The sequence below is a fragment of the Ciconia boyciana genome, chromosome 1, assembly GCF_034638445.1.
Source record: "Ciconia boyciana chromosome 1, ASM3463844v1, whole genome shotgun sequence".
Taxonomy (NCBI): domain Eukaryota; kingdom Metazoa; phylum Chordata; class Aves; order Ciconiiformes; family Ciconiidae; genus Ciconia; species Ciconia boyciana.
Window position 1 is genome coordinate 87463819 of NC_132934.1, and position 24809 is coordinate 87488627.

Consider the following 24809-nt stretch of genomic DNA (forward strand, 5'->3'; position numbering starts at 1 on the left):
CCCGATGCAGTCTGTAACAGTAAATCCTCCACTCGCGTTCCGAGATGTTTCATCACGATGGGACAAAACGTGCACATGCACCACCAGGCACGGGACAGCGGAGGCGTTTGAGGAGGAACGAGTGCAGTCGTTGACATCCACATGCTTACAGGACTGCGCCTCTTTGTTGAGGTTAATAGTGTTATGAAGATGCTGGTTGTGGGATAGGCAGCATTATGGGATGTGATTTTGTTTAATGGGAAATCAATGATACAGTTGCATGTGCATAATTGGGGTATATTTATACCTATGGACTGTTCACATCCATATAAAGCGATGATGAGTTTCCCGGCAGAGGGCCACAGCAGGGAGCGGCGTGCAGTGCTAGGTACGGGGTGAGAGGGAGGATCGGAGTACTCGGAGATGCCGTGTATCCCTGGGGTACAGATAGTTCTGTAGGTATCAGCAGTCAGGAGAGGACGCCTTGCGTTGCAGGCCCACCCTGCGGTGGGGAGGCAACGGAAGTCACTGCGGGCTCCCCACACACACGCTGGCAGTGACTGCGCTGCAGGGTCTCACGGGGCGGGGACGGATAGCCTTGGAGGGGCATTGCGTGTGTGCGTGCGAGCAGAGCGTGCAGGATGGGGCATCGCGGGCTCCAGCCCGCTGCGTGCATGAAGGCGAAAATGTGCCACAGAGGCCGTACGCCCCTCCCGGGGCGTGGGAAGAGGAGTGAGCGGGGCGCTCAGCCCCAAGATCGGGGGCTGTCGGCGGGGGCCCGGCGCCTCCGGCCGGGGGAGGGTGGTGCCCGCTGCGGGCCGCCTGGGGCCTGTGTCAGCGGGCGGGCGGTGCGCAGGGGCCGGGCGATGCCAGAGCGCTCCGGGCTCCGTGGCTGGCCCCGTGCCCCGGGACCTTGACGGCGGCGCAGAGGGCCGGGGGCCGGGCGGCAGGCAGGTGGGGCGGGCGGGGCGGGCGCCAGGGTGGGCTAGGGGGCGGCGGCGGCGCGGCGGAGCCCTGCGGGCTGCGGGGTCGGCGGCCGCGAGTATTATGGGATGCCTGGCTGGACGGTGGCTCCCGGCGACTATTATGGGATGCCTGGGTGGGGGGGGTGTGTGTGTGAGAGAAATACTATTATGGGATGTGCGCCCGGAGTGTTACTATTATGGGATGTTGTGGGGGGTTACTACAGTGTGCCCCCCCCCCCGCCCTCCCCGACGGACGTGTCTATTATGGGATGGCAGGCCGGGCGGCGCGCGTGCGGGCGAGGGACTGCGCCGCAGGGGGGCGCCGTGCCCCGGCGCGGGGTCCCGCGCGGGTTGGGGGTGTGTGTGTGGGGGTGCGAATATTATGGGATGCCGGAGCGAAGGGGTGCGAGCGTTGGGAGTATTATGGGATGTTTGGGGTGGGGGCGTATTATGGGATGTTCCCGGCGGGAGGGGTTATTATTATGGGATGCCGGGCCGGGCAGTGAGTGGGAAGTTCTGAGGGGAGGGCGAGTATTATGGGATGTCTCGGGGGGGGGGTGGTTGCCGGGGAGGCGGAGGCGGGGCTTGTTGCCGGGGTCCCGGGGCATATTATGGGATGGAGGCGGGAGCGGGGCGGGGCCTGGCCGGGGTTTTTCCCCTTTAAGAGGCGGTGCCGGGGCGGGAGCCATTTTCCCTTCAGCAGCAGCAGCGGCGAGAGAGGAGTCGGGGTCTGGCGCCGGGTGAGGAGCCGGGAGGGGTCGAGGGCGGGCAGGGCCTTCCCCCGCCTCTTAGGGCGCCCCTCTTCGCCGGGCGTCCCTCTTCGCCGGGCGCCCTGTCGGCCCCGGCCGCAGCTTTCCCCCGGGGCCACGCCGTCCCCCTGCTCGGGCGGCTGCAGGACGTTCCCCCCCTCCCCCACCCGCTGGGGAGCGGCCGCCCTGCCGGTCCCCGCAGCCCTGGCCGGCGCCTGCCGTTCGGCCCCCGCCCTGGCGCCTGTCCCTGGGGAGAGGCGGCCCCTCGCCGCATGCGAGCCGGACTTCCCTGGCCCCGCCCCGCGCCCCCGCCCGGGAGACCGTGCCCTGCCGAGACGCTGCCCACCCCCCCTCCGCCGCCGCCCTGCGCCGCGCAGCCCCGCTCCGGGCGGGGGCGCGGGTGCGGCGGGCAGCGGAGCGGGTCTGCCGGCGCCACCGAGCCTGCCCTGCCTTTTGTGTGGGGCCGGCGGCGGAGGAGGAGGGTGACGCTGGCCTGCCTCTTCGGCCGCGGCGGTATCAGCCTGGGGCCGGCGCGCCAAGTTTGGGCGGGCGAGTTGAGGACTGCCGGCAGCACCAGCTCCGCCGCTGTCCGCCGTACCGGGCCCCGCGCGGACCGCCTGTTCCCTGCCGCGGCTCGAGGCCCAAGGCCGGCTGGCCCAAGGCCTCCTTTGGAAGCCCAGCTGACTTCCGTGCCTCTCTGCCTTCTCCCAGCCCGAGGTAGAAATAACCGAGGGCACCCGGCTGCAAGGGACAGGAGAGTTTTCCTGTAGGACAGCTGTTTTGGCTTCCTTGCCAGAGATAAGTTGCTGATTCAGTTTGATATCTAGTATCTTCGAAGCCTGTTTCATCATAACTCTAAGCTGATACTTGCTGCCAGTGTTTCCATTATCTGTAGGCTCCAAATCCAGTAAAGTTGCTGTCTAAGCTTTCTCATGGATCCTCTTGGTAGCACTATTGCTTGGGAAAGCGGAGTTCAGGTCTGCTATAACTTTCTCTTTTTCTTTTCAATGAAGTACTGGCTTGACTGGCAAGAAGACGACACCCTGTATAAGCCCAGGCCTCCCCCAGTTTGGAGGACATGGCATCAGGCATTGGATCTCCGTCACCATGCTCAGGGGGCAGCGATGATGATGAGATGGAGATCCTGTTGAACAACGCTATCCCCCAGCATCCAGGTATGGGAAGCCTGCAGGGCACGCATGTGAAATGGGGGTAATGCTGGTCTCCAGCTGAATATGTGAAATACATGACATGCTGGGGAATGTAATTTGTTTTTACTATGAGTCACACATATGTTTTTGATTTTGATATCTGAGTCCTAGGGTTACTTCGAAGTGCGAGGCTCATGGTGTTGTGTCAGGTGGAGCTGACTTTGTTCCAAGCCATTGCAGGTTGTTGGGGCCTGTGCTGTGAGGAGGTGTAAGGGGTGGAGGCAGAGCGTCCCAATTCTGACAGGGTACCAAAATGCCTGCGAGTTTCGTATTTTGTGAATGGGGAGGGGGAAGGGGGGTAGTACATCGAAGGGCAGGGTGCCTGGCTTTCTTTCATCTGGGAACTCGGACCGACTGACGTCCAGAGCAAACTGCCCTGGGCTGTTGCATGACCCACTTTCCTTTGTCACCACACCCAATTATTGAGGTTTCTTGTGGTTCTCGGTCCATGCTGCTTGCTCACCTTGCTTTTCTTGTAGTCTTTGTACTTTGCCTTTTCCCTCGTGTTTGCATCCTCATCATCAACGTGAGACTTGAGTTAGAGCCCTGGGTACTCTTCTGTTTTGGGTTTTTTGTGGTTGCTGCTGTCGTGGTTGATGACTTGTTCTGTGGACCTACATCTGGATTCTCTGCTTACTTGTGAAAAGGAATAATGTGTATCCTGATGTGCCGGATTGTAAGACAAGCTTGAGCTTTCCTCCTAACTCATGCTGTAGTGTTGCAGTGTTGTATAAGAGAAATGTTGCAACTGGAAAGGGAAAATAGTGTTGTGGGCTTTCTGGTTTTTATTGTTTCGCATTTTTTCTTAAGCTTTGACTGTAGGGTTTTCTGGCACCTCTGAAATCTTAGGCAGAAGGGGACTGTCAGTAAGCCTTGTAAGGAGGATCTTGGTGAAGAAAAACTGTTAAAAATCCCTGCAAACTGGAGAGCTTTAGGTAATACATTGGAACGGATGGGACACTAGAGGCTCTAAATCTGAACTTGGGGAGAAGAAGAGGTGGGATCCCTGAAGGACCTGGTGTTGCAGGACCGTGGGAGCAAAGAGACATCCATCGATTGGGAATATGGCAGGGGCCAGGTGTGGGAACCCAGGTTCTGAGAGCTCGAACTGCTGCCTGGCTGCAGCAGCCCCTCTGACCTGTGGCTTCCTCCATCCTGTCCGGCTCCTGTGGTCAGGAGGCCATTTTCCCTTGGAGGGAGAAGGAGTGACTCTGGTGGTGGGCGGGGCGGTGGGGGAGGGCGGGTGGCCGGGCTGCTTCTGCAGCCTGCCACAAAGGAAAGGGCTGTCTGGCTGCCCTTGTCCCGCAGGCGGGGAGCAGGCAGGGAAGGGGGGCACACAGATGGGAGCGTGCAGTGGTGGGGAGCTGGTGTGTGTTCCTCTGCCTGGGCAGTGTGCTTGCTAGCTGTTGGTGCAGAGGGAAGGGGTTGGGGGAAGGTTGTGTCAAATCCGAATCAGAATAGAGTTGCTGAGTAACAACTTTCCTATGGAGGAGGGCAAGTAGTGGCTTACTGGCCTGTGTTTTGTATGCGGCTGTAGGATGCTCTCTACTGCTGAAGGGGCTAGATAGTTGTGGGTTTCTTTCCTGGAGACCCATGGACCGAAACACTATCCGAGGCAGGCTCTCAAATGTATTCACCATTTTGTCTCCTTCAGATGTGGCCATCTATTCCATGCTCTCTCCTCTTCTTGTTGGGTTATGGCAAACTTCTGGTCCCCAAGATCTGAGTGCAATCCTGCTTGGAGAAGGAATATAGTGGAAATAGGTGGTATTGGGGGAAGGGGGAAAACCATGTGCAGTGGTAACTTATGATTACCTAGTATCTGTTGTGAACAGACTAAGCAGTTGTAAACACTTCTATGTTTGTAAGTATGTAGCAATAAAAGTAGACAAGTTGAGTGATGTCTGTGAGAACTTCTATGCTGCAGTACACAGATGGGGTTTGAATGAGACATGTTGCCTCTTCCCCTCCAGAGCCTGAAGAAGAGCCAGAAGAAGAGCTTCTGTCAGAGGCTGACACCCCCAAAATCAAGAAGAAGAAGAAGCCCAAGAAACTAAAGGAACCCAAAGTGCCCAAGCTCAGCAAGCGTCAGAAGAAGGAGGTAAGAAAAAGGATGCCTAAGGTCACACTCTAAAATATGGATCTATGAGGTGAGGGTCCTTGTGGTTGTTGGCCTATGGCAGCAATCCTTTGTATGAACCCTCTAGAGCTTGGGGAGAGTGTGGTGTTTAGTGCTTATCCAGGGTATTTTCTCACAGCTGCCTGATGTTCTCTCTCCCTCCCTCCCCAGCTGGGGGACAGCTCTGGTGAGGGGAATGAGTTTGTGGAGGAAGAAGAGGAGGTTCTGCGCTCTGACAGTGAGGGCAGTGACTACACTCCTGGGAAGAAGAAAAAGAAAAAATTAGGGCCCAAGAAGGAAAAGAAAAACAAAGCCAAGCGCAAGGAGGAGGAGGAAGAAGAGGAAGAAGATGATGAGTCAAAGGTGAAAAGCTACCCTGCTAACTGACTGCTTGCTCCTCATTCCCATGCATCTGATTTTGGGGATCATTGTGCTCTCCATTTGTGATGGCACATGGTGTTGGGGCTGTTCAGTCTCTTCTTCCTCCACTAGACCCGTGTGACTTGACCATTTTCCCCCTTGCATTCCTTTCCCTTTTCTGCCTTAAACATGCCTAGAATGTGTATTGAATCCAAAGACTTTTCCCACCTCCACTGATGTTCTATTGAGGCTGTGCCCTATGGCAGTGATAAGTGGACGAGGGTGAAAACACCCCCCTGGTCCTGACCCACTGGGTCATCTGGTGATGTGTGGAAATTCTGCTCTCTCCTAGAGCAGAGCTAGAGCTTTTTCTCAGAGTTGCTGCGATTCTCTTTGCACAGGAGCCGAAGTCATCTGCTCAGCTCCTGGAAGACTGGGGCATGGAGGATATTGATCATATCTTCACAGAGGAGGATTACCGCACTCTCACCAACTACAAAGCTTTCAGCCAGTTTGTCAGGTGAACTGAAAGCCTCTGCTTGGAAAGACTCAGGAGCAAAAAAAGAGATGGGACAAGGACTAGGTTCCTTCCTTTTGTAACCTAAAGACACATTAGAGACACTAGTGTCCTACCTAGAGCTAAAACTGAAGCAACAGTAAAATAATTGATCCACATCTTTTTTGTTTTCAGTGATCGAGATGATGGAAGTCCTCATTCCCAGTCCCCTTTTTCCCCTAGTATGCTAAATTCCGTTTCACTTTCCAAGCCCCTGAGCATTTGCATCCTTCACACAGAGTGAAGGATGGGAGTGGAGAGCTTCATTGGCTGTTGAGATCAGAGATTAGAAAGGAATGTAGTTTGAGATAGAGGTGCTCATGGGGGTGGCAGCAGGGAGGAATAATGATCTAGATTTCAGGGTGGTTTGGTAACCCTTCCTTCCTTAACTGTACGCAGGCCACTTATTGCAGCCAAGAACCCTAAAATAGCAGTGTCGAAGATGATGATGGTACTGGGAGCCAAATGGAGGGAGTTTAGCACAAACAACCCCTTCAAGGGAAGTTCAGGTGCATCTGTGGCAGCTGCTGCAGCTGCAGCTGTTGCAGTAGTGGAGAGTATGGTGACAAATGTGGATGCTGTCCTGCCGCAGCCCCCTGTAGATGTGCCACTCAGGAAAGCCAAGACAAAGGAGGGCAAAGGTGAGATGAAGAATCTGGCAGGATGGTAGAGAGTGAGTGGTGTCATGGCGGTAGTCCTTCTGACTTGCAGCCTCCTCTGTTCCCAGGACCCAATGCCCGGCGGAAGCCAAAGGCCAGTCCTCGTATTCCTGATATCAAGAAACCTAAAACAAAGAAGGTGGCACCTTTGAAAATCAAACTGGGAGGATTTGGTTCCAAGCGTAAAAGATCATCAGTAAGTGACACTCCTTCCTTGACCTTCTGAGGAGGAGGTGGTGATGCGCTAGAAATTCTGGAATGCATGTCCAATTGCTGCCCCCAGCATGCATGCCTGAGTAGCATAGCTTTTTTTCTTGCCTACCTCAGAGTGAAGATGATGATCTGGATGTGGAGTCAGACTTTGATGATGCCAGCATCAACAGCTACTCTGTTTCAGATGGATCTACAAGCCGTAGTAGCCGCAGTCGCAAAAAACTCAAAGCTGGGAAAAAAAAAAAGAAAGGTAACAATGCTTACTGTCAGTTGCAGACGGAAGCGCAGCTAAGTGTGTAGAAAGACAGAGGAATGTCTGTGCAGAATTTGAATATTTAACAGCATACTTGAGGGAGGAGAATTCTTCATGAAGGAAGAACCTGATATTTTTAATATGGAAAAGGTTTTCAGGAGTTCTTTCTCACCTTGGTAGGGCAACGGATACAGTGCTGAGTGTTCTGGCCTCAACTACACCTTTAATTTCATGGGTGGAAGGAGGCATAAAGGGGCTTGTTTTACTCCTGTTCCAGCTCTTGCTCCCTGCCCTGTTTACTTGCATAGATAGGGCAAGAGTTTTGGATTCTGGATCTGTATATTTTTATGCAGGCTGTTGGGAGAGTACCCTTCCTTGCTGTTGGAAGCCTCTACCTGTGGCTTGTACTGTTGTAACTCCTCACCACCCTTTGCAGGTGAGGAAGACTCCACAGTGGCTGTGGATGGCTATGAGACTGATCACCAGGACTACTGTGAGGTGTGCCAGCAGGGAGGAGAAATTATACTGTGTGATACCTGCCCCCGTGCCTACCATATGGTTTGCCTGGACCCAGACATGGAGAAAGCCCCAGAGGGCAAATGGAGCTGCCCACACTGTGTGAGTACTGGATTCCCCCAGACTGTGCAAGAGATCATGGAGGGGATCATCAAGTGTCTTGGGGCTGCTCTTCTGCGGTAATAAAATAATCATAAATCATAGAATCATTTAGGTTGGAAAAGACCTTTAAGATCAAGTTCAACCATTAACCTAGCACTGCCAAGTCCACCACTAAACTATGTCCCTAAGCACCACATCTACATGGCTTTTAAATACCTCTAGGGATGACGACTCAACCACTTCCCTGGGCAGCCTGTTCCAATGCTTGACAACGCTTTTGGTGAAGAAATTTTTCCTAATATCCAGTCTAAACCTCCCCTGGCACAACATTTCCTCTTGTCCTATCACTTGATACTTGGGAGAAGAGACCAATACCCACCTCACTACAACCTCCTTCCAGGTAGTTGTAGAGTGATGAGGTCTCCCCTGAGCCTCCTTTTCTCCAGGCTAAACAACCTCAGTTCCCTCAGCTGTTCCTCATAAGACTTGTGCTCCTAGACCCTTCACCAGCTTCATTGCTTTTCTTTGGACATGATCCAGCACCTCAATGTCTTGTAGTGAGGGGCCCAAAACTGAACACAGTATTCAAGGTGCGGCCTCACCAGTGTGAGGGGGGACAATCCTGCTGGCCACACTATTTCTGATACAAGCCAGGATGTTATTGGCCTTCTTGGCCACCTGGGCACACTGCTGGCTCATGTTCAGCCAGCTGTCAACCAACATCCCTGGGTCCTTTTCTGCCAGGCAGCTTTCCAGCCACTCTTCCCCAAGCCTGTAGCATTGCATGGGGTTGTTGTGGCCCAAGTGCGGGACCATGCACTTAGCCTTGTTGAACCTCATACAGTTGGCCTTGGCCCATCAATTCAGGCTGTCCAGATCCCTCTGTAGAGCCTTCCTACCCTCAAGCAGATCAACACTCCTGCCCGGTTTGGTGTTGTGTGACTGGTTTTCTGATTGCCTTCTATAGGAAAAAGAGGGCATTCAGTGGGAAGCAAAGGAGGATAACTCTGAAGGTGAGGAAATCCTGGAGGATGTTGTGGGGGATGCTGAGGAAGAGGATGACCACCATATGGAGTTCTGTAGAGTCTGCAAGGATGGAGGAGAGCTGCTGTGCTGTGATGCTTGTCCTTCATCCTATCACATCCACTGTCTGAATCCCCCATTGCCAGAGATTCCTAACGGAGAGTGGCTATGTCCTCGCTGCACTGTGAGTTTCTGCTAGTACCATTCTCCTATTGCTACAAGAGATGATCAATCTAATCCCTTTGGATCATTGTATTTTCCCAGAAATGCTTAGTCCTCTGAAGACTATTTCCTCTCACACTTTTGTCATAAGACATCAAGGCCTGGCTCTTTGTGGTTGGATTGCACCTTGTCGATTGACTGCTTTCTCCAGACAGCAGGAAGGACAGGGTTACAGCCATTGAGTCTCATGAGGTTTGCCTACGTGCAGAGTAGTTGGGCAGTTTTGGGTCCAGGATGCCAAGGCTCAATTTTCTTGGATCCTGTATGTATGTGGAAACAGGAGAAGGAGTGCAAGCAAATTCAGTGCTTAAAAAAATATTTTAAACTGACACTGAGCCAAATGGGTTTTTTTTTTGCACTGTAAGCTCTGTAATGCCAAGCCCTTTCTTAGTAGATGATTGGGAGAAATGTCACACTTTTCCATGAAGTTCTTGAAATGAAGTGTTATAAATGGTGTTAGGTGCTTTCATTAGGTGATAAGGACTTTTAAGATGATGAACAAAAAAGCTGCTTCAGGTCATATCCCTATGCTGGGCCGATAGTTCTACAGCAAAATATTTTCTGTATAGACTTGCATTGGCGTTGTGGTTGGGTAGACTACTGGGCTTGATAAGGCTAGCAATTTCTGTATTTCATGTAGAATTTCTGAATTGATATGGCCCTGGGGAGACGACTAAATTGAGATACTGAATTCAGTTTGGGGTTTGTCAGTCCTAGAAAAAAAAGACTAACTGGAGAAAGCTCAAAGAAATGCTGGAGATAAGAAGATGAAAGCTTCCAAGTCCAAAAAGCAATCTGCATGGTAAAGCTATAACTAAGGAAGAGAACTGTGACTCTGTTTCTACTCCTCAGTGCTTGTGTGTTAGAGTATGTACACTCTGATGTAACAAGCTCTGTTTAACTCTTCAGTGCCCAGCTTTGAAAGGAAAGGTGCAGAAGATCTTGATCTGGAAGTGGGGTCAGCCCCCAGTTGGCCCACCACCACCACGTCCACCTGACGCAGACCCTAATGCTCCTCCCCCTAAACCTATGGAGGGTCGGCCTGAAAGGCAGTTCTTTGTCAAATGGCAGGGCATGTCCTACTGGCACTGCTCTTGGGTGTCAGAGTTGCAGGTGAGTGGAGGACACTAACCATGTTATAGGGTGGATAGTTGTGGGGAAAACACCTACTAACTGCTTCTGTCCTGATCCCAGCTGGAGCTGCACTGTCAGGTCATGTTTCGTAACTACCAACGCAAAAATGATATGGATGAGCCACCCTCAGGGGACTTCGGAGGGGAAGAGGAGAAAAGCCGAAAGAGGAAAAACAAGGACCCCAAATATGCCGAGATGGAGGAGCGCTTCTATCGATACGGGATCAAGCCCGAGTGGATGATGATCCACAGGATCCTTAATCATAGGTACAGGGGGTAGCAAAGAGGATTTTCAAACAAAGACCTTAAGCAGGGCTAAGGGAGAGTGGATGAGCTAAACTGCAATATGACTGGGGGAAACAGTGGGAGTTCTTTTGTTGGTATGACAAACATTGTTCTTCTGTTGCTGTTGCTTCATTAAGGGATGCTTTCCTTCTCTCCCGTTTGAGCAGATTGGGTGAATACTGTCATTTCACTGTGCTTAAGACTTACTGGTTTCTTCCACAGTGTGGATAAGAAGGGGAATGTCCACTATTTGATTAAATGGAGAGACCTACCCTATGACCAAGCATCCTGGGAAAGTGAAGATGTGGATATCCAAGATTATGACCTCTACAAGCAAGCCTACTGGAATCACAGGTAAGAGAAGTATCTAGGGGTTGTGTTCCTTTCCCTTCCCTCAAGAGAAAATACTGGAATATGTCAGCCTCTAGCAGTGGCTGGATTAATATATGGAAATAGCCAGGAAGCATCTTCTTGTTGCTGACTCCTTATTCCTTTGGGCAGGGACCTTGTGCCTCTTCACCTTCACTTCATGAAGGTTCCAGCCCTGTTCTCTTGAGCCTATTTGAGTTGGGTGATCGCCCTCCTATTCTTTGCAATATTTTGCCTTGATCTGTTATAAAAGCCATTAAACTTACATGTTCTTGGAACTGTCTCTGCATAGGGAGCTGATGAGAGGTGAAGAGGGCAGGCCTGGTAAGAAGTTAAAGAAAGTGAAGATGCGGAAACTGGAAAGGCCCCCCGAGACTCCCACAGTAGATGTAAGTTACTGTTTATTGTTTAGGAGCCATCTGATATAGCTGCTTGTTTTGGGGAGGGAGGCAGGTAAATAGGAAACTGAAGAGTGAAGAGCATATGGTTTAGAGTTCCTTGTTGGCCGAAAGAACAAGTGGGTTATAGAGCCTTCAGACAAAGGCCCACCTTGTCCGTTGGGTGAGATGCTTGCTAGCTCTTGGTTAAAAGGGTTTTAAAAAAAAAATTTTTTGGTGAATACCTCTGGTCATTTGGGAATTTTATCTGGTGCTAGTCTGGTTGTTATGTGTGAAGTCTCATCTGCACTAGGGAGTATAAGGGTGACTGGGAAAGGAGTCTTTGTAGCTGTCTAGCTAAGGTAAATTATTTCAACTCTTTCTTCTTTCCACTGTAGCCAACAGTGAAATACGACCGGCAACCGGAGTACCTTGATGTAACAGGGGGGACCTTGCATCCCTACCAACTGGAAGGACTGAACTGGCTGCGCTTCTCTTGGGCCCAGGGCACAGATACAATATTGGCTGATGAAATGGGTCTGGGAAAGACTGTGCAGACAGCTGTGTTCCTATATTCCTTATACAAAGAGGTGAGAGCTGGAAGATCACTACCCAGGGAGATTCTGCCTGTTTGTGGTTGCATTCATCTAATGCTCTCCCTGACTCTATTCATAGGGCCACTCAAAGGGTCCCTTCTTGGTGAGTGCCCCACTGTCCACAATCATCAACTGGGAACGAGAATTTGAGATGTGGGCCCCAGATATGTATGTAGTGACCTACGTTGGGGACAAAGACAGCCGGGCCATCATCCGTGAGAATGAGTTCACTTTTGAGGATAATGCTATACGTGGAGGCAAAAAAGCATCCAGAATGAAGGTACAGAACTCTTCTGTAATGCAAGCCTGAACTGAAAGAAGAGATGCACTAGACTGGCTTTCAGCAGCTGAGATTCAGATACTCTGATGTCCCTGGGAACGATTATACTTGTAGTTTCCAAGGGGAAATAACTGCAAATCGATGGCTAGTGGGCGTTTAGACTCCTGCTCTAGACTGTTTAAAGACTCCTACTAGTCTGAACTAATTCAGTACTGGAAAAGGAGCTGACTAAGGTAACGCTGACTGTAGGCAAGTCCTTCTGTCTCTTCTACTTAATCTGTGAAGTTCTGAATCATTTCTACAGATCTAAGTCAATGTCAGAATTGCCATTGTATGAAAAAGATAAACATACAAAAAGTGTGAACTTTTTAATCTTTCTGAGGAACTGACTGACATTGAGGCCATACCTAGACATCTGAGAAATTGCATTCTGTGCCCAGACAGGAATGAAGAGCCTGATCTAGGGGGCTATTTTTTGTAGAACTCTAGTCTTCCTGGTAAAAGCAAGATGGGACCTAAAGCTTTTCCAGTGGCAGAGATAGATAGAACTCCTTTGCTTCCCTTGAAATTGAACTGCATTAAGTACTAGCAGTAATTTAAAGTTCCACAATAAACTACTTGTCTTTTTAAGTCTTAGCTTTTTGATGAGCCACTCTTCTCTGAATCTCATTTCCCTAACATGCCTCTATTTGCTGCTTAATTGTTAAACTTCTGTTACAATATTTGGCAACTGTCCAGAAGTAGCACGTACTGAGGGGGTTGAGGAGTCTTAGATGTGTTGAGAGTAATGGGGAGTTAAAAGGTTAGAATGGTTTGGGTAGTATTTTGAATCTTGTGACAGGAAACTGTGGGTGTGAAAAGTTTTTGATGTGCTGTTTGACCAGGGCTCATCAGAATAACTTGATGGAGAAACACTGCATCTACTTTGTTCTGGGGCATTCCCCTATCCCATTACCATGTTCATCCTTTTCCTTTGCAGAAGGAGGCTGCTGTGAAGTTCCACGTGCTTCTCACCTCCTATGAACTGATCACAATTGATATGGCCATACTAGGCTCTATTGACTGGGCCTGTCTCATTGTGGATGAAGCTCACAGACTGAAGAACAATCAGTCTAAGGTACAGAGAAGCGTAGGTGGTTTACAGGCATGGTGTGTGTTGCGGGGGGAATGGGCAGAGAGTGTTCAGAAGATTAGATAGCTGCTCCTAAGTACATAAGTTTGTCAACTCTTAGTCATTTGTTCAATAGTAAATTTGTGTTATTAAAAAAAATCAACAGCCTTCATTTGGAGATTGATTGATTATCATTGGCAACAACTCCACTTTTATACACATGACTGGTTAAAACAGCTTTCTCTCTGGGTGAATAGGCAATTGGTGTACGCTGGAAAACAGAAAAACCTGGATGATGATGTTGCTCTCAAATACAAACTGGCTTCTCTGAAAGCAGATAATATATCTGCACCACCTCTATTCTGGAAAGGTTTACCATACTGAGCATAAAACAAGCTGCATGAGCACAATTATCCTGCTTCCAGAGTAGGCTTGCTCGCTGCATTCATCTAGCTTTGTAGCAGAACTAATTAGATGTTATAGAAATGGGAGAGGTGGGCAGAGGTGTTCAAAAATGCCTGGGTAGATGCTGAAAGCCATATAGCTGCTTTTATTTGAGGCTGCACCTTAACTAAGCTTGTTTGAATTCAGTAGACTTGACTGTACTTTCTTAATCCAGCCCCTCCCTAAGCCCTTGTGCCTTAATTCTGGTATTGATTTGTCCGTCTTCATCTGGATTCTAGTGCTTAGTACGCTAAAAACAATTGTTATTAGAAATCTCGTTTTATAGGTTCTTGGAGACTGTAAGGCAAAATTGCCTCTTGATTTCTTTTTTTTTTTCGTTTAAATGGCTTTAGCTTTTTGGATCTTGGCATGAGGCATCTTTCCGAGACATTACAGCTGTGCTTGCAGTCCAGTTTCCAGATCTTTTTTTTATTGTAGGCACTAAGACTGGATGCCATTCTATGCTTAGCATTGAAATTATTGGAAGTAGTAATGAATGCTTACTATTAATATTCATTAATTGAAAGAGGATGTAAAAGCTCAAGGTAACACTATGACTAATAGTTACAATTAGTTACCCACCAAGACCATTAAATCTACCTTTTTCTAGAGCAGTTTCCTGTCCTGTAAGGACAGGTTCAGGTGTTTGGCTGCAAGACAGGTCAGACGCTGCTTGACGGATTGTGGTTATCTACCAAAGTTTTGCAGATATAATCAGTAACTTCCATATTTGATTCAAAAATGAGAATGTTTTTTGACTTATAACTATGTAGAAAGATAAATCCCCATGAAGGCCACTAGAAAGATCCTTGTGGTGTGATAACCCACCAGCTCTTATGTTTTGGTTTCTCTTTTTGTTTGCTTGCCATCTAGTGCAGGCTACTTTCATTGTTTGACCTTGTATCATGCTAAGTGTAAAATAAGCAAAGAAATGGCTCACCTAATAAATAAATTACTGCTTTATTGTCAATTCGTGCCGGTGAACATGGTACACTTGTGCTTTTCAGTTCAGTACTTTAACTGCTCACTACCTCTGTCTGGAATGGCTTCATTGTTGTGAAAACCGGCACAAATTACCTTAAAGACACATTGGCAAACCCTTAGCTCTTTTTCTCCTCTGCTTGTTCAGAGCTCTGAAACATTGCCAGGATTGATATGAATAGGAAGAGTGACTTTGTTATTTCTAGAATTCTCAAGGCAGAGTAGTTATAAGAACGTGGAACACTAATTTAGCAAGAAAAAGTATGTAGTCTGGAAATGACTGGTGGTCTGAAAGAACTTGTAACTTAAGAGCAAAGGAAACCTACCAGCACCTGATGGCTTGTAGGATTTGCTGCAGTCATGTTTTAGCTATGCAGAACAATGATCCAAATGAGATCGGTCTAGTGACCCTAACTGGAATGTGAACTGCTTGGAGCTCTTGTCCAAACAGCTGATGTGATCTAAATTGAACCCTAGCTTGGTGTCAACCTTTTTTCTAGGAGAAATTATTTTTTGTAGGCCTATGAGTTAATTAGCCTTTGATATGTTCGTGTGTTTTGTTTTGGGTTTTTTCCCCACCATTTCTTCCCTGCTCTCTACTTCCCAGTTCTTCCGTGTGCTGAATGGTTACTCCCTTCAGCACAAGCTGCTGCTTACAGGAACTCCCCTGCAGAACAACCTGGAAGAGTTGTTCCACCTGCTGAACTTCCTGACACCAGAGAGATTCCAGTATGTCTTGCAGTGCAAGTCAGCCTGCCTCTCTTGTCACTCCTATCCCCTTCCTCATTTTTCTCTCTTTCCTTTGTGGCTTTTGCTGAATGTCTGTTTCTCTGCAGTAACTTGGAGGGCTTCTTAGAAGAGTTTGCAGATATTGCCAAGGAAGATCAGATCAAGAAGCTGCATGACATGCTGGGCCCACACATGCTGAGGCGTCTCAAAGCTGATGTTTTCAAGAATATGCCATCTAAGACGGAACTCATTGTCAGAGTGGAGTTGAGCCCCATGCAGAAGTGAGTGTGAGGATGAAGAGAGCACCTGCTGTTGAACTACTGTTGCTCTGTTCTGCTCTTTCAAAGAGGATGCTGAAACAGCCTCATCCTCACTACAGGGCTTTCTACACAGTGGATAGGAGGAAGATTTTCTGCTGCCACTATAGCAGAGGGAGGACTAATCCTGTGCTCTAATGTAAGGGATAAAGAGATAGTGAATGCTGCTGGCAGAGCCTAGGTAGCTGGCAGGTAATGCCAGGAGCTGTGCAGAGTTTAGCAAGAGCGTATGTTAGTCATTCTCATGAGGGGTGTCTGAGTTGTATTTTTTTCTTTTCAGGAAATATTATAAATACATTTTGACAAGAAACTTTGAGGCACTGAATGCACGGGGTGGTGGTAACCAAGTCTCTTTGCTCAATGTTGTTATGGATCTGAAGAAGTGCTGTAACCACCCCTACCTCTTTCCTGTGGCTGCTATGGTATGTCCAATCACTTATTCTGTATAAGCAAATTCCCTGCTGGCTGTTATCAGGGAGCCAGTTAGCTCCCTAGCGAAGCATGTAGGGGTTCCCCTTCCTCTCTTTCTGCTTCTGTGTTTTTTTTCATCTTGTCTTTATGTAGACCCAAGATGCTGGAAGGCCTTTCCTTTTCCAGTGTCTTTGTATCAGGTAGGAGCTATCTTGTGACTCATGCAAGATGGTGAAGGCAGTAAGAGTAGGGACTAAGTCAATGAGAAAGAGGAGGGCATCTGGGAGGGCATTGCAAGAGAAGAGGCACAGGGTAGCACTGATGTTTCATGTAAGTAGTGCTACACATTGTGTGGTTGTGCCAAGCTGAATGACCAGAGGTGAGTCAGCATCTGATGAACACATTTAGGGACTAAGACCAAGCTACATCCCTTCAAGCTGTTTTCTGCTTCCCCCCCCCCCCCCCCCCCCCGTTTGTCTTCTCAGGAAGCTCCAAAAATGCCAAATGGCATGTATGATGGTAGTGCTCTTATTCGAGCCTCTGGAAAGCTGTTGCTGCTCCAGAAGATGTTAAAGAACCTTAAGGAAGGAGGTCACAGGGTGCTCATATTCTCTCAGGTATATGGGGAAAAACCTTAAGGCTGGGAGTTCTTTTTTGGAGAAGGGAGCCTATTGATCTGGTGTCCCCTTGTCCGTCACTCTTGTGGTGGTGTTTTTCTGATGTGCAGATGACTAAGATGTTGGACCTTCTAGAAGACTTTTTGGAACACGAAGGGTACAAATACGAGCGGATTGATGGAGGAATCACAGGCAACATGCGTCAGGAGGCTATTGATCGCTTCAATGGTATGGAGTCTCCTACTTCCTTTGCAAAATGAAGACTGTTGCCTTGTATGTGCTTAGCGGTCAACATGGAATTGTTGTAGCCCGAGTCTTCCATTGCTCTCCTGGAATCTTAAATTAGTAGTGATTCCCCCTCAGGTGATGTGGATCAGATAAAAATCCTTGTTTGAGTAATGCACTCTCCCTTGATTACTTTTGTTCTCTCCTTTTATCTAAGCTCCTGGTGCTCAGCAGTTCTGCTTTCTGCTTTCAACTCGAGCTGGGGGTCTGGGTATTAACTTGGCCACAGCAGATACTGTGATTATCTATGATTCAGACTGGAACCCCCACAATGATATCCAGGTGAGTCTGAATGAGACCACTCACTATGGAGTAATCCTAAGGAAGAGGGGAAATGAAATCATCAGGAGGAGTGAAGGAATGTGAGACTTCCCCTCTAGAAATATGCAAAATTAGAGCAGTGAGGATGGGTAGAGATGAGAAGTGAAATAGTGGAGGGTTCTTCCAGGGCCCAGCCTTCTTTAATGTTAAGAGCCAACATGAAGGCAACTGGGAAACTTGTGGAGGTAGGTGGGGTGTATCAGACTACTACTTGTGTAGTTCTAGACTGTTCTGAGCACATCTCTTTTCTAGGCCTTCAGTCGTGCACACAGAATTGGACAGAACAAGAAAGTGATGATATACCGCTTTGTGACAAGGGCCTCAGTGGAGGAGCGTATCACTCAGGTGGCCAAGAAGAAAATGATGCTAACTCATCTGGTAGTGAGACCAGGGTTGGGCTCCAAGACAGGCTCCATGTCCAAACAGGAACTTGATGACATTCTCAAATTTGGCACTGAAGAGCTCTTCAAGGATGAGGCTACTGAGGGGGGTGAGTGCCTGGCAGTAGAACTGAAGGAGGTGGGGAGGCCTGGCTCCTTATTTAGCGAGCGACTGTAGGCACAGTGCTGATTATAGCTCTATAGAGAGGTCTAGGGTGGCATTCCCTATCCTAGTCCCTTGAGATCCACACAGCAACTGTGCCTGTGCTCTTCCCTCAGGGGATAACAAAGAAGGTGAGGACAGCAGTGTCATCCACTATGATGACAAAGCAATTGAGCGTCTGTTGGATCGGAACCAGGATGAAACAGAAGATACAGAACTTCAGGGCATGAATGAGTATCTCAGCTCCTTCAAGGTGGCCCAGTATGTGGTTCGTGAAGAGGAGATGGGGGTGAGTATGAGGTGGATGTCAGCTAGTATCTTCTGCTGAATAATGTAGGATCAATTAAGCAAATTGAGCTCTGATACTTTTAAGGGCAAGCAGGCATATATCTGCTCAAACAGGTTGGGATTTGGAGCATAGGGCTTTAAATTTGTTACTTCTCTGTGGCAGGAGGAAGAGGAGGTTGAACGGGAGATCATTAAGCAGGAGGAGTCAGTGGATCCTGATTACTGGGAGAAACTGCTGCGTCACCATTATGAACAGCAACAGGAGGATCTGGCCAGGAATCTGGGCAAGGGCAAACGTATTCGCAAGCAAGTTAACTACAATGATGGCTCGCAGGAGGATAGAGGTACAAATCCACAGGAACCTGAGGGAGAAATGGGTGTAAGTGTATGTTGCTGGAAAGTAATGGAGTAGCGTCTCAGGCTCACGTGCTGTTTTTCTTTCAGACTGGCAGGATGACCAGTCAGATAATCAGTCAGACTATTCAGTTGCTTCTGAAGAAGGAGACGAGGACTTTGATGAGAGGTCAGAAGGTAAGTTCTGGTGAAGCCAGAGTTCCTGGGTCACTTTCTCTGAGCATGGGAACAGCTGGGACTTGATTTGGGTGATTTATACACTTTGTGGTGCTGTTCTGCAAGGGAAATATTCACACAACAATATGCTGTGCATTGTCTCTCCTCCTTAGCTGCATTTCTCTCTTCAGCAGCTCGTCGGCCTAGCCGCAAAGGCCTGAGAAATGATAAGGATAAGCCTCTGCCTCCCTTACTTGCCCGTGTGGGAGGGAACATTGAGGTAAGTAGTACCAGGGTAGGCATTTGCATCCTAGCTGCTTCTTTGTATGGCTCTTGCCAATCCGTCTGTCTTCTCCTCCATTTTAGGTCTTGGGTTTCAATGCCCGCCAGCGGAAAGCCTTCCTCAATGCTATCATGCGCTATGGAATGCCACCTCAGGATGCCTTCACCACTCAGTGGCTTGTTCGGGACCTCCGTGGCAAGTCAGAGAAAGAGTTCAAGTGAGTCTGCATTAGGCAGGGACGGAAGACTGGCAACATCTAGTCTCTTTGGGGAAGAATGAGAATTGGGCCTTTTCTGGCTTTTCCTTAAATACTACATTTCCTGATATATTAGTTGATTCTTTGTGCGGGACTGAAGCATAAGCTGAGAGAGACTAGGAGTTTGTTCCTAGTTCTCTTCCTTGGACTGGACTTATCGGTCACCAAAAGCAAATGCTTTTAGAGGAGTAGCATGGCCATGCAAGCATGTAATGAATACTCTTCCCCGAGTCTTTCTTGGGCTTATGGTTGTTTCTGGCTCAGTCCTGAGTCAGCTGTGTGTCCTTTATGTATGTAGTAATTCTGTCAGGAAATTCTCCCTTGAATGAGCCTGGAACCCCAGAACTTGTGTCACTATGGGTTAGGAGTCTCAGGGTGATTTCCCTTATGTGTTGGAAGGGGTCTGACGATGCATGTGTCCAGCTAACCTGGTTTAACTAATTGCTTGTCTCTTAACTGCTCCAGGGCCTATGTTTCACTGTTCATGCGCCATTTATGTGAACCTGGAGCTGATGGTGCAGAGACTTTTGCAGATGGGGTCCCACGGGAAGGTCTTTCTCGACAGCATGTCCTTACTCGCATTGGGGTGATGTCACTTATACGCAAAAAGGTAGGTGCCTAGCAGAGCAATGTAGCCTTTGCTCTCCATACAACTTGTAGTCACTGGGGTCCTGAGGTAGTGAGTTACCTCTCCTTTCACACCTATTTTTGTTGTGTACCGAGTGGTCTGTCTCTACTAGTTTGAGGATCAGCTTTGTATGACTCCTCCAATGTTGATAGGTCTTTCTCTCACTCTCATGCAGGTGCAGGAATTTGAGCATGTGAATGGCCGTTGGAGTATGCCAGAACTGGCAGAGATAGAGGAGAACAAGAAACTTTCACAGCCAAGCTCACCCTCTCCCAAAACTCCAACTCCTTCAACACCAGGGGATACGCAGCCAAATACACCTGCCCCTGTCCCTCCACCTGGTGAGAGTTCCCCTCTTGTACAGTCCTGCGTCCTGACCTCATCGTGTCTGTTCCCCTCACCAGAGCTGTGGTGGTGGGGTCTGGGGGTCGACGCATATCAGCTTATCTCATGTTAGGAGGGCTGCCAAAGACATGTGCAAGCCCTTAAAGGCAAGAGAGGACACTAGTTTTCCTTGGGTGAGCTGACATCAGTGAGAAGATAAGCTCAGCATTTGTAGTGGGCAGGAAAGGGGGGGAATCATCTTGAGTGGTGTTGGTCCCATTTTGATGGGCCTAACATTTGGAAGCAAAGGAGATGTGTGCTTGGTAACAGTGAGGGGAAGACCTTACTGATGGCTTCTCTTTTGTCTGCTGTGCTGCTCTGGGGTGGGAATACACAGAAGAAGGTGTAAAAGTAGAAGAAGGAGCCAGTGCTAAGGAGCAAGGAGAGTCATCTGAACCAGAGAAAGAGCTCAGTGTCTCTGCTACTGAAACAGAGGTCCCTGTGGAGGTGAGTGTTCGGTTGCTCATTTGCCTCATCCAATTGCAAATGTCTACTTCTGCCCCCTCTTCTGTGTCATTCAGCTGCTGAGACAGAGGTGAGTTCTTGGAACAATATTTAAAGATAATTCTCAGGTCCTTAGAATTGGCCTGAACAGTTTTGTGCATCTTTGCTTTCCAAACTGCTGTGATTGTCTTCTGTTTCCATGCACTGCTTTACCTTGCTTCTCATTGATTTCTGTCCTCAGCAGTGTGCCCAGCCTGTGGAGACACCACCACAGGAAGCAAAATCCCCGGTGAACCCCACAGAAGCAGACGAAAAAAAAATAGAGGAACTGGAGGTGAAGGAAAGACCAAATGAGCCAATGGAAGTAGAAAGCAAAGGTATCTCTAGGGAGGTGGTTTAATACCTTGAACAGCAATCAACCCCCCTCTCCCTTATATACTATTTTCCTAAAGCTGTATCTTCCTTGCTTCAGCACTTCATCCTAAAGAAATAGGTGTAAATGTAGACAATCAGTGGGCCTATTCCAGGACTTTGAACAGGGAGTTAGGGAACAGTATTAGGTTTCACAAGCTGAAGAACAAAACCTTGGACTTGCCATGTTCCCCTACATCTCATGTTCCCCTTCTCTCCTGCAGCTGATGTGGAGAAAGTGGAAGACAGAGCACCTATTGAGAATCCCCCTGAACCTCCTATAATCACTCTGGATGAGAAAGGTGAGTCATGATAATTCCATTCTCTTCCTTAACCCCTCTCCTGCAAGGATTCCTTGTGGGTTCAACTTGCTGTGGTATCTGCCATGTTCTTTCTAATAATTTCCTGTGTGTACAGATGAGAAAAAGGATGATGATAAGAGAGATGTAGTGATGCTGCAGAATGGAGAGATGCTGAAAGACTCGGTAGATGAAAGACACAAGAAGGCAGTGAAACAGCGCTTCATGTTCAACATAGCAGATGGTGGCTTCACTGGTATGAGAAATCTTTATATGCTTGAACTTGTTTATATGCCCCTGCTTGTGTTTGTGAAATAACTTTCAACTGTTCTGGTGTTTCTTGCCTTTCCAGAACTACACTCCCTGTGGCAGAATGAAGAGCGGGCTGCAACTGTCACAAAGAAGACCTATGAGATCTGGCATCGGCGTCATGACTACTGGCTCCTTGCTGGGATCATCAAGTATCCTTACCCTGACAGACCATTTCTCTCCCCTTGTACATAAACTATCATGGTGAAGGTGACCATCCTGGGTCTGACTGGAGTACATTGAGAGAATGCTTTATCTTCTTTCACAAGAGTGAAAGTGATGGTGGGAGGAGGAGTTTCCTGCCAGCATAGTTAAGTCTTAGCAGGACATAGTTCTCATTCCTTTTCCTTGGCTCCTGTTCCTCCCTTCTCTGCACCCCCTTTCCCCACCCCCTCTTGAGAACTGTATCTGCCTGGGCTGTGTATTCCCTTCTTCTCACTGCCTTTGTTTGCCTGAGCTCATCCCATCTCAGTCATGGCTATGCCCGTTGGCAGGATATTCAGAATGATCCACGTTACGCCATCCTCAATGAACCCTTCAAGGGTGAGATGAACAGGGGTAACTTCCTGGAAATAAAGAATAAGTTCTTGGCAAGGAGATTTAAGGTAAGGATTTATCTTAAGTATGATAAGTGCCTTTCAGACAGCTGGACCTCTAAGAACAAGAGCTTGCTGTTCTGAGTTTCTGCTATGAAAGTGAAGGCTTCTGCAGTGTCTTTCATTTTAGGGGAAAAAAAATAAGCAATGTCTCTCAGGATCATGCAGTAACTTCATGATAGGAGCTCCCTTTACTCTAGAAATGGTATTAGGGAGCTTGGTTCAGTGCTCTCTCCAAATGTTTATTGAACAACTGGCTTAAGGTTCAAGTGGCTGTTTCCATCACAGCTTCTGCTTGGTGTGCTGCAACGCACTCAATGTGCCTAAGCAGAACTTAAAAAACTGTATGGTTTGGTGAAAGGGTTGCCTTCAATCTCTGCCTCAGTCTGTTTGGGAGTGACCATAGCTTAGTTCTGGGAGTGATTTAAGACCAACCCAAATAAAGGCCATGTAGTTCTCAGTCTTGGGGCAAAACATTAATTCGGTGTAATCTGGCTGATCAGTTCTGCACTAACAGGATTCAGACTAATTTCTCCAAATGTCCCTGACATGCTCAACAGTTTTTTAGACTGTTCCTATAAGTAGCATGGGATACTTCTCACTTGGGTTCAAAGAGAAAGCTCCATCCCCTTTGCTCCATAAAGAAAGAGCTCCATAGCAAACAACTTCCTCTTCAATCTGAGGAGGAATGAGAATCCTAGAGGATTTACGGTAGTCTTCTATTAAAGTAGATGTAGCCTGGTTTTCTTGTGTACCTGGCCTAGATTTTAATTGAGCCCTTAATTGTTTTGGGCTCTTTAGGCTTTACTCAATATAAACAGAAGCTGGTGAAAGGAGGTTCAGCTGCAGAATCTCACCTCATGAGCTAGTGGAGAACTAGATCAGGAGAGACTGGAGGTGCAAACAGGCTGCTTTTCACGCAACTGCTGAAGCACTTTTTCTCATTACTGCCCCATCTTGCAGCTCCTGGAGCAAGCACTGGTTATTGAGGAGCAGTTGCGGCGAGCTGCCTATCTGAACATGTCAGAAGACCCATCTCATCCATCTATGGCTCTGAACACGCGTTTTGCAGAGGTGGAATGCCTGGCTGAGAGCCACCAGCACCTATCCAAGGAGTCAATGGCCGGGAATAAACCAGCCAATGCTGTGCTGCACAAAGGTAATGCAGTCTGTTAAACAAGGGTGGGATAGGTGTTTAGCATTGCTGTACCCTCTGGTCTTTTCCCTGTGGGGTGTCCCTTTCCCCTCTGAACAGATGTCCCGTTCTCTTCCAGTTCTGAAGCAGCTGGAGGAGCTCTTGAGTGACATGAAGGCAGATGTGACTCGTTTGCCTGCCACCATTGCCCGTATCCCACCTGTGGCAGTGCGCCTCCAGATGTCTGAGCGCAACATCCTCAGCCGGCTGGCCAACCGCAGCAGTGAGCCCCCTCCACCGCCACCTCCCCAACAAGTACGTACCCTCTCTGGTCAGTAAGTGGAGTTACCTTGCAGAGAGTGGGGGCTCCATGGGGAAACTGCCCTGGTGACCTGGGGTCCATTGACCAGCTATTGAGTCTCAGGTCATCTTCTGTCGCCCTGCAGGTGGCCCAGCAGCAGTAAGTCCCTGGCCAGTGCTGTTGACCTTTCGGCCAAGCTGAAGTGACCCCTCCACCCCACCCCTTCACACTCTACCCCTCTGACATTCCTGACTGGGTGCTGTTTCGTCCATGGAAGCTGCTGCGCAGGTCTCTGGGAGGAGAAGAAACTCCTTCCTCTGCAGCCAGCCCGTTGGAGGAAGGAGTGTGCTTAGGAGAGAGGGCGATGTATGATGGACTCTGTATATAGTGACTGGAGGCCACAGCGCCATGTCTGTTACATAGAGAACCTGGCTGCATTGTTTGCTGCCTCCGCCTGGACTTCCAGTTTTTGTTTTTAACTTTATTTTGAGTTTGTTTACTGAGATGAGCGTGCAGGCAAGACCAAGCAAAAGCCAGGACAGAGACAAAGCTACCTCCATCAAGATCCTTTTTAATACAAAAACTGACTGGACTTGTCCACTAATAAGCAGCTTGAAGACAAAAACAAAATCAAAAAAACAGAGCAAAACCTTGGTAAAACTGAAAAATAAAGTTTCCTTGTATTTTATTTTGTTGCCACTATTTAGCAGAAAAGGGGTGGTCACTCTACCTTTCCCTGGTGTGAGTGTGATCCATTACCTCTCCCTGTCTTTCTTCTGTATTGGAGCCAGCTTTCTACGCCTCTGTGAATTCTTGCTTCCTCCTTGCATATGCACTAAGCTGTTTCTCTGCTGCCTGCTTTTGGTATGTTTATCCCCCCACCAACAGGCTCCAGCCTGCTCAGACCCGAGGCCTTCAGGGAGAATGAAGTTGCATAGTGCCTGTTGCCTGCCAGCCGATAGAAGTGTGGGCCCGCTCTGCACTCCCCCCCGGCTCCCTGGCCTGGGGGGGGCACCTGGGGCTTGCAGCCTCCCCTCGAGGGGAGGCTGCCGTTTGGGGCAGGGACCCCTCGACTTCCCTCCCTGTTCGGCGGGTCCTCGATGAGCTACTGTCCCCGGGAGCGGGGGCCGGGCCCCGGCCCCTTGGAGGCCTCCTGATGTCCGGCGGCCGGAAGCGCCTCACTGGGTCCGAGGGCCCGCGTGTGCCCGCGGTGCCGTGACGCCGCCGCCAGCGGGCCAG

General features: G+C 48.8%; 1 protein-coding gene, 1 long non-coding RNA gene and 1 other non-coding gene across 12 annotated transcripts; all 3 read left to right on the forward strand.

Annotated features, from left to right (window-relative positions):
- Positions 1-1608: 1608 nt before the first annotated feature.
- Positions 1609-24258, forward strand: CHD4 (chromodomain helicase DNA binding protein 4). Of its 10 annotated transcripts, none has more exons than XM_072879982.1 (40): positions 1609-1684; positions 2707-2868; positions 4878-5005; positions 5195-5386; positions 5785-5903; positions 6339-6580; positions 6667-6794; positions 6926-7061; positions 7501-7682; positions 8650-8889; positions 9837-10040; positions 10122-10327; positions 10568-10699; positions 11007-11103; positions 11490-11681; positions 11767-11967; positions 12947-13084; positions 15111-15232; positions 15340-15513; positions 15830-15971; positions 16446-16577; positions 16688-16805; positions 17020-17144; positions 17436-17673; positions 17843-18015; positions 18178-18358; positions 18435-18545; positions 18698-18804; positions 18891-19024; positions 19529-19673; positions 19867-20032; positions 20413-20522; positions 20761-20896; positions 21155-21232; positions 21348-21485; positions 21582-21690; positions 22011-22143; positions 23098-23293; positions 23409-23584; positions 23716-24258. In XM_072879982.1, exons 2-40 carry the CDS (start codon positions 2772-2774, stop codon positions 23731-23733), a joined length of 5796 nt encoding a protein of 1931 aa, XP_072736083.1. In that variant the 5' UTR covers positions 1609-1684; positions 2707-2771; the 3' UTR covers positions 23734-24258. The 10 variants fall into 10 exon arrangements, with proteins under 10 accessions (XP_072736083.1, XP_072736088.1, XP_072736095.1 ...); XM_072879987.1 differs by having other exon boundaries at positions 20764-20896; XM_072879994.1 differs by having other exon boundaries at positions 20416-20522.
- On the forward strand, positions 2887-4851 carry LOC140659961 (uncharacterized). The gene is made up of 3 exons (XR_012045278.1): positions 2887-3149; positions 3754-3839; positions 4559-4851. It is a non-coding gene; the product is annotated as an uncharacterized lncRNA (long non-coding RNA).
- On the forward strand, positions 20060-20197 carry LOC140646753 (small Cajal body-specific RNA 11). Its single transcript, XR_012040558.1, has one exon.
- Positions 24259-24809: the final 551 nt, after the last annotated feature.

What these genes read in the sequence shown, in the direction of transcription:
- CHD4 (XM_072879982.1), top strand. Translation starts at nt 2,772, where the DNA reads ATGGCATCAGGCATTGGATCTCCGTCACCATGCTCAGGGGGCAGCGAT. An exon ending in CGCTATCCCCCAGCATCCAG is followed by an intron (nt 2,869 to 4,877) that starts GTATGGGAAGCC and finishes CTTCCCCTCCAG; the next exon opens with AGCCTGAAGAAGAGCCAGAA. An exon ending in CTTGGGTGTCAGAGTTGCAG is followed by an intron (nt 10,041 to 10,121) that starts GTGAGTGGAGGA and finishes TCCTGATCCCAG; the next exon opens with CTGGAGCTGCACTGTCAGGT.